The sequence below is a fragment of the Gymnoscopelus braueri genome, assembly GCF_963280865.1.
Source record: "Gymnoscopelus braueri genome assembly, chromosome: 2".
NCBI classification, from domain to species: domain Eukaryota; kingdom Metazoa; phylum Chordata; class Actinopteri; order Myctophiformes; family Myctophidae; genus Gymnoscopelus; species Gymnoscopelus braueri.
In genome coordinates this window covers 12,938,975-12,947,959 of record NC_137604.1, presented here as the reverse complement: position 1 = coordinate 12,947,959, position 8,985 = coordinate 12,938,975, and the positions used below count along the sequence as shown (strand labels likewise).

General features: G+C 37.0%; 1 protein-coding gene across 4 annotated transcripts; it reads left to right on the top strand.

Moving 5' to 3' along the window:
• Positions 1 to 603: 603 nt before the first annotated feature.
• On the top strand, positions 604 to 8,177 carry LOC308075240 (H-2 class II histocompatibility antigen, E-S beta chain-like). 4 transcript variants are annotated; one of them, XM_080414954.1, is made up of 9 exons: positions 604 to 651; positions 1,123 to 1,206; positions 1,811 to 2,062; positions 2,836 to 3,105; positions 4,134 to 4,350; positions 5,111 to 5,178; positions 5,914 to 6,027; positions 6,446 to 6,505; positions 7,474 to 8,145. In XM_080414954.1, the coding sequence occupies exons 2-8, from the start codon at positions 1,140 to 1,142 to the stop codon at positions 6,484 to 6,486; spliced, it is 1,029 nt and encodes a 342-aa protein (XP_080271080.1). In that variant the 5' UTR covers positions 604 to 651; positions 1,123 to 1,139; the 3' UTR covers positions 6,487 to 6,505; positions 7,474 to 8,145. The 4 variants fall into 4 exon arrangements, 3 of the variants coding, with proteins under 3 accessions (XP_080271080.1, XP_080271079.1, XP_080271081.1); XR_013932180.1 differs by lacking the exon at positions 604 to 651 and adding an exon at positions 8,165 to 8,177 and having other exon boundaries at positions 1,027 to 1,206; positions 7,474 to 7,749; XM_080414953.1 differs by lacking the exon at positions 604 to 651 and having other exon boundaries at positions 1,027 to 1,206.
• Positions 8,178 to 8,985: the final 808 nt, after the last annotated feature.

The following is an 8,985-nucleotide window of genomic DNA, read 5'->3' as shown; positions in this document are numbered from 1 at the left end:
TGGGTTCCGGCCGCCTGATGACGTAAAGTTATTTCCACTCCAGACCGGACCAGAAACCTGAAAATGGTATTTGATCCCAGGCTACCTTTAACCACTCTGATGCTCCAAGATGTCACCTTTGACCTTTGACCAAGAAGATGTGGTTGAGTTAGGAGGTCAAGTGTGACTCCTTTGTGTGAGAATGTAGAACACCTTAGCTTATAAATTATTAAAAGTAAATGAATAGACTAAATAGACTTTTACTGCACAGACTTCCAATCCAATGGTCTCTGAGTTCTGTCCATTTGAAGCGTTAAACACTGTGTAACACTGCTGTAGAACCATAATGTGTGACATTCAGTTTATTTGGTGAGACTATTCTCTTACCAGACCTGAACAGTGTTTGTGTAAAATTTGGTGTGGATTGGAACCCCCCACCCGTTGCCCTCCAACAGCAACTACATGGGAAACATTATTTATTTTATTCATATTTTAAATAATCTGTAATCACTTCAATCTGAAGTGATTAACTTTAACCTTTAGCCTCCCATCATGTCTCATCTGAAAGCTTTTAATTAATTACAACATTTTACTTTCTTTCTTTCTTGTGTTTCTCTTCAACAGAATCAGAATCATCTTTATTGTCACATCACAGGTTAAAGGTGTAAAGAAGTGGGTGAAATTATTTTTTGTGCAGCTCCATCGTTTTAGTTATTTTCAGAAAGAGAAAGAAAAGAAGACGGGGGGGGGGCAAGGAGAGAATAAAAGATGAATTAAACAAAGATATTTACATACTGTATGTACATAAATAGCATAAGGTAAAGCATGTACATGAGGTTAGACATAAGGTGCATAAGGTACAGTATGTACATGAGGAGACATAAGGTGCATAAGCATTAGCTATATACCATACATGATTATGTGCAATAATCTGTCGTCTTTCTGGAAACAGATGATGTAACATCATATCTTTAATCTGATTGGCTGATTCTTAAAGAACTAAAGAACGAGTCCTCCTTCATTCTCTTTCAGACTCCAGAACTTCTCTTTCAGTAAACATCTGTTTATTCTGATCTGTTTATTCTAATCTGTTTATTCTGATCTGTTTATTCTCATCTGTTTATTCTCATCTATTAAATTCAGTTCATTTTTGATCAGTGATGATGAAGATTACAGCCACCCTCCTCATCCTCTCCTCTGTACTTCATGTCAAAGCGATCCCAGGAAGTAAGTACATTATATTTATGTTATTATATAATATATACATTTATATCTACTGTTATTATATAAAAACAAATATGGACAATGCACAATACAAACAAATGACTTCCACGCACGCTTGCACGCACAAACGCACACACACACACACACACACATGCACGCATCCTCATACACACACACACACACACACACACACACACACACACACACACACACACACACACACACACACACACACACACACACACACACACACACACACACACACACACACACACACACACACACACTCCTTTTACCTGTATATACAGTATTGAATTTTGAATGTTGGTCCAAATACATAAACATTAAAACAGATGTTAGGAACTGTTGTTGTGACATGAAAAAAAATCTGTATGAATTACTTTCATAATAAAAAATAAATACATACATAAAAACATTTTAATCTGTTTCAGTGTGAATAAAACGTTTGACAGGAAGCTACTTTTAATATCCAACCTTTCACTTCATATAAGAACCAAACATGATTGTTTAACATGATGATTATGTGTTATTGTCACTGTGAAGAAGTTTATTGTTGAATTTAATTTCATCTTTGTTTTATTTCCAGTGTTCCATGAGGAGATTCAAATCCTTGGCTGTTCAGACACAGTTAAAGACCCATATAAAGAGGTGATGATGGGACTGGATGGTGAAGTGATGTTCTACGCAGACTTCAACAAAGGGAAGGAGGTGGTGGCTCCGTTTGTGGCTCCTCCAATGAGGTTCCCAGGAGGTTATGATGTAGCTTTGAGTAATCAGGCGATCTGCAAAGACAACCTGGACAACATTCGCACTGCCTTGAAGAAACCACCAGTGAAAGGTACATGAATACTATTAACACAGTTATTAACTTAAACGGTTGAATACGCACACACACTTCAATTTATTCATTTCATTTTCAATTAAAAGACATGAATCATGTCAAAATCCAAGATAATACGATATACAACAGTTACCATCCAAATAAAACACATCAAAATTCCTTGGACTCTATTAAAACAAAAATCATATTAATTAAGTACCGTACTTAAGTACAATTTTGAGGTATTTGTACTTTACTCAAGTATTTCCAATTTCTAATATTTTTACTTCTACTCCACTACAGTACATCTCAGAGGCAAATAGTGTACTTTTACTCCACTATAATTATTTGAAAACTTAGTTACTAGTTACTTTGTAGATTGTGATTATTATTATAAAACATAGTAACAACTTCAGCCCTATCGGCCATTTGAAAATAGCGATCTACAAGCGCGAGGCATTGTGAGCTTAGATCTGCTATTTTCAAAAGATTTGTATTCATTTGAAAACTTGAAATGGGACATTTTGTACAATGAGTACTTTTACTTTTGATACTTAAAGTAGGCTACAGTATTTCTACATTGCAGTATTGATACTTTTACTTAAGTAAAACATTTGAGTACTTTTTCCACCACTGATGGCTGGTAGAGTGTGTTGTTACAGTTGTTTTATGGTCGTTTAATTAATCAATTAATAGAAAAAATTGCGAGCATGTGACCCGCACCGCATAGTGCACCCCCCCCCCCCCCCCCCCAGCGCACCATAATGACATATTTAATTGTCTATTTCCAGATGGATATGTGTTCTATGTGGCTCCCCGCTGTGTGTTTAACTCCAGTGAGCTGAAGGACATACAGTACATAATGTCATATAATTTCGATGGTGATGAGATCCTCAGGTGGGACAGTAGAGTAGATCAGTGGGTTGGATACACTGAGTATGGTGTGAAGACCGCAGAGCGCTGGAATAAAGATCCTACATTCCTGCGTGGGATGAGAGCACAACGAGAGTCATTCTGCAAACACAACGCTGAGGCCGCCTACTCTGTTCTGGACAAGAGAGGTGAGCTGATCTCAGAGCAGCACTCAACACTCATCACCTCATAAACTATAACATGAAATCACATGATTCTATTCAGAGATGATTAATGGTGTTAATATTGATCTGATAATGATTATAAAACATTCTTTAATCTGCTGAGAAACATTTCAGATCATCTTGATTTATACTGTATGCTAACACGCTGTCACGCAGTGGAAATGGCAGATCTACAAGCTCACCATCGTACACCGAGTATAAATGAAACATCTATTTCTGAGTGTTTTCACCTACATATAATGACCTGCCTAAAACAGAGACACCAGGATTAATGTTTTTAAATTAACTTTAAAAAGAACCATGCAGGCTAAAACACACCTCTATACACTTCATTTCACCACCTGATTTTATATTTTAATTATTGTCTTTACTAGTTTGTTTTGTATGTTTTTTATTACAATATTTTACAGAATTATGTGTATTGTTTTGTTTGTTTTTACTCTTATTCATTTGAGCAATGTTCATTAAATGATATTGCTGGTTTATTGTTGTTTATGTAAAGCACTGTGTAACTGTGAATTATTTAATATGTTTAAATTATGTTATATAAAATTCTATGTTGTAGAAAACTGTAGACTATTGTAGAATCTACAGTACTCTATGAAACGTTGTTCTCTGGTGCCATCTGGTGGCCAAACACTGACATTTACAGTTACGATTTACAATGTAGGCATTTATCAGACGCTCTTAATCCAGAGAGATTCACAGTAAGCAAGGAAAACACAAGTTAATACATCAAATATATAGAAATAGTAATCTAGGATCATAGGTAAACCATGAACCTATCATCAGTCTAAACAGTATAATATCAAATACGAACATTTTGGCTGGTTGAAGACCAAGTGCGTGCAGCTTTCTGGATCATTATAATCATTCATTATCATCATTATGATCATGATAATGACATTTTCCTATGACGGTTATATAATAATAATAATAATGATAATAATAATAATATTTATTTTTATTATAAATTTTACTTATTCATCCAGTGGAGCCCAAAGTGAGACTGAAGTCAGAGACTCCCCCTCGTCGTGGTGAACACACTCACATGCTGAGGTGCAGCAGCTACGACTTCTATCCTAAAGTGATCCTGGTGACCTGGTGGATAGGGCAAGAACCTTTGACCTCTGGCCTCTCCTCTACCGATGAGCTGTCTGATGGAGACTGGCACTACCAGTACCACTCCTACCTGGAGTACACACCCAGGTACACACCTAACAGACACCTATACATAGAAATACACACCTAATAGACACCTATACATATATTCTTTAAAAATAAAACAAGTGTTACTCACTTGCTGAAAATTGCCCATTAATTGGTAGGCTAATATTAAGTCAAACACACACACACACACACACACACACACACACACACACACACACACACACACACACACACGATTCCTCCCGAGTCCCGTGTTTATCACCAGTCTACTCCAGACACAACCACGCAGCAAGCTCGTCGTCGTGCAAGCATGACGAACGCACACAGAGACCGAGTGTGCTATACATGAATACACACACAGGAATACGCTATAACGTGCATATCTCGTTACTAAGTTTCTTCTGCCTCTTGCCTTTCTATTTTTTCTGCAATGGGGAGGAAATAGTGGAATACACAATAAACACTAGAGCAGAGGAGAGCCCAGCGGGGCATTCACGCTCCTACACCAAAATATGATGAGTGGCATGGCTCATTTTGGGTGCCCCCTCGGCACCGTGGTGCCCCCCCCCCCCCCCCCTCTGCACCGTGGTACAGAGGGGGCACCTGTGCGTAGGTACTGATCATCCTCATCAGATAGAAAACATGCTGTCCTTTTTGAAGAGGATCATCAGCAGAAAAACGTGTGTGTGTGTGTGTGTGTGTGTGTGTGTGTGTGTGTGTGTGTGTGTGTGTGTGTGTGTGTGTGTGTGTGTGTGTGTGTGTGTGTGTGTGTGTGTGTGTGTGTGTGTGTGTGTTACAGATCAGGAGAGAAGATCACATGCATGGTGGAACATCCCAGCCTGACCGCGCCTATCAAGATGGACTGGGGTCAGTTACTGTATTCTACTGTACTCTACTGTACTCTACTGTACTCTACTTTAATGTGTTACACTACACTCTGTTTTAAGGGTTCAAGGATTCTTCTCTTTTTGTAACTGAAGGTACATTTGTTTTGCAGAAAGGAAACACAGCAATCCAATTAAAAACAAGACACAATAATAATACAGACACCAGTAATAAAAATCAATACAAATACATTAAAACATCATAAAAAAAGTTACCATTCTAATAAGAAGGTCATGACAGGAGCCTCAACTACTTAAAGTGTCTTGTCTAGATGACATCAATGACCCTATGGGTCACATGGCTTGGCAAGGCTTACTTACTTAACCCATTCACTCCAGGAACACATCCGTGTCATTTTAGATTTGAGCTATAACCATTATTTTATACTTTGGGATATTCAAAAATAGCAGATCTCCAAGCTCATAGTGCGGCACGAGATCTACAAGCTACGAGCTTGTAGATCTGCTGTTTTTGAAAAATGTTTGCAAATCTTTTAATATATATATTGAAAGCGAACATTTGTAACTGTCAAATGTCTCAACAAATGTCTCTGTTTCAAAAAATAGCAGATCTGCTATTTTTGAATAGTCTAAGTATAAAATAATAGTTATAGCTCAAATCTAAAATGACACAGATGATTCCATGTCAGAGTCAGTGAAGAACAAGGTGTTTTAATCTATTGTAATAATATAATTAATATAATATTTGTATTATCAGATGACTCCATGCCAGAGTCAGTGAAGAACAAGGTGGCCATGGGAGCATCAGGTCTGGTTCTGGGTCTGGTCTTGTTCCTGTCTGGATTCATCTACTTCCAGTGGAAGAAACGAGGTGATTAGCATGTTTAATTAACATGTTTAATTAACATGTTTAATTAATAAATCTACTAACAGTGAAAGAAATTAGGTCATATCAACAGAGGATCACATGACATGTGGAACCCTCACAGAAATGCAAACAAACAAACATGTAAAGCCACAACCTAAATTGGTTTATATTGGTTTAGAACCTTAACCGGTTTAGACCAGTTTAGACGACTTTGTTAGAGGTCAAAGTGTGTTCTATGTTGTCACATTTAGTCTTAAATAAGAGTCAAATGTTCACATTAGTTCTGATGCAACATGTGACCCTGATGACTGAACCCTAATGTTGTTGTGTTATTGTGTCGTGTGTACATGTATGCATTTTATGGAGAAATGCACACAATACAGTACATAGGATTTATTTGTGTGTCTGTTTCTCTCTTCAGGTCGTATTCTGGTGCCGACAACCAATGATGAGAATCTTTAGACTCCTCCCACACACCCAGGTTCACTTCCTCTTTCTTTTTACTAAACTTTTTAATATATACATTTATACAGTTTTAATGTATAAAAGTGTATAAAACTAGAAAACATACACAAAACAACGTGCTTGTGTAAGAAGTGAAACAACTAGCCTGGTAAACCATCCCGGTCGTGTGAATTCACATTATCATGTGTCTTCTGCTTAATTTCTTATAATAATGAATCTAATAATCACATGTAATAATCAACTGATTTGTTGTATCAGACAACACTGATGTCAATATGGTCAGATGGGGGGGGGGGTCATCTTGGTGAACTGTGTAGTTTGGACCATTCATCATCATTCAAATAAACATGTTTTACATGACGCAGGAGTTTAGATCCCATAGCCTGAGAGGACGTTCAAGTGATTCAGTCTGGAAGTGAAGAGACGACACAATGCAGCCAAACTCTGAACCAACCATTTGAACACAACATTTCAGTGAACTGTACCCAATGATTCAATACATTGAACACAACATTTCAGTGAACTGAACCCAATGATTCAGTTCATTGAAAACACTGATCATTCCATCACTAACAGGATCAAAGACAGAACCTTGTGGTCCAAAGGAGAGTGTTCTACCAACTGAGCTGCCCTTCCTACTAAGAAACACTATTGACAAAGTATTGGTCAAATGTTGTTTGAATGGACTGAGTTGTTTCTACTTTGATGGTTACTGTAGTTGCAGGGAGGGTGCTGGGAGGTCAGGTTTTTAAGTAGTTTACTAATAACTTGTTCATGATCTATTAACTATTTATAGCATAGTTTTAAATCATTAAATCCTTAACCAACTGTTTAACATGTTATGAATAACACATATTTTTTTAATTTAAAATAATAATGTATGAATGATTAATTTACTATTATAAGGGAAGGTTATTCTAAAGTGTTAACATGTTCACACAGTTAATACATTCTGATTCTTATTGGTCTATTGTCTTTTCACAGAACACCTGGGTGTGAGAGGAAGAAATACATGTGTGTCCAATCAGCTTTTAAATAGTCGTAACAGCAGCACAATGATAACATCATCAACCTTTTAGGGTTAAGGTTAGGTTTAGGCATAGTTTTTGTGAATTTAAAGGTTAGTGTTAAGGTTAAAGTTAGGTTTATAGGCATAGTTTCTGTGAGGTTATGGTTAGGGTTAAGGTTAAGTTTAGGCATAGTGTTTGTGAAGTTAAAGGTTGGGGTTAGGGTTAGGTTTAGGCATATTTTTTTTGTGAGGTTAAAGGGGTTAGGGTTAAGTTTGGGTTTAGGCATAGTGTTTGTGAGGTTAAAGGTCAGGGTTTAGGCGCCACCTGGGCGACACACCAAAGGAAATGGGAGTCCCAATTAGTGTGGGTGGTTCATCAAATGACTTTGTATAGTTTCTGTCATCAGAAAACACAAACATAATATTTCAGTTCTAAACTATATTGAAACATTAAATAAATGATCACACACACAATCAGAGTTCTTCATAACATTAATATTAATATCCATCTGAAAGGAAGTCAGTCAGCCATGTTTGTGAAAAAGGTTTTATTATTCTATAATTGACCATAAGTCATTTATTCTGCAATCATTTATAGTGTGTGATAATTAATGTGTTAAGATCATTATGACATGGGTGGACCTAGACCCTCTAGGGTGGTCTGAGGTGATGGGTGGACCTGGACCCTCTAGGGTGGTCTGAGGTGATGGGTGGACCTGGACCCTCTAGGGTGGTCTGAGGTGATGGGTGGACCTGGACCCTCTAGGGTGGTCTGAGGTGATAGGTGGACCTGGACCCTCTAGGGTGGTCTGAGGTGATGGGTATACCCGGGTCCACCCAAATTAGACAATGGTGGTCCGCCACAGTCTATGAAATTAATGGGAGACACTGATGACATGCAATCATTTATATTAAGTAATGATTTATATGTAATCACTAATCACGAGCAGGGGAGCAGATCTCATTACAATTTAGGAGGGAACCACAAACAAGGAATCTTCTCATGATTAATAATATCACCAACATAGAGCTAATGCTAGGATTCTAAACTAACTAATAATGTTCACAATGATTACAGTTTGTCTGACCTTTGGTATAAAAAACTAAACACCAAATCCATGTTCAATGCATGAAACAAACTATAATGTTATGTTATGATGTAAATAATCCATTATAGGTTGACATCACGTGATTTAACAACAAACACACTAACATGGCTCCATGTTTAACTGCAGGTCTTACAAACATTGATACTTTCACATCAATTCATCATTTGAGATTCGATTTGATTTTGGTAAAAGATATACGAGCAAAATCACAAAATAACTTAAACCTAGGATAACACATTAAAGCGTAATGAAACACTTGTTTCCAATGTGGTCCTGCAGCATAACTAAAAATAAATAGTACAATAAATGTATTTGAATTCCCATGAGGTTTTAATTATTAATTTTAATTATGTTAATAAGGAGAATGAGCGCTCTGTG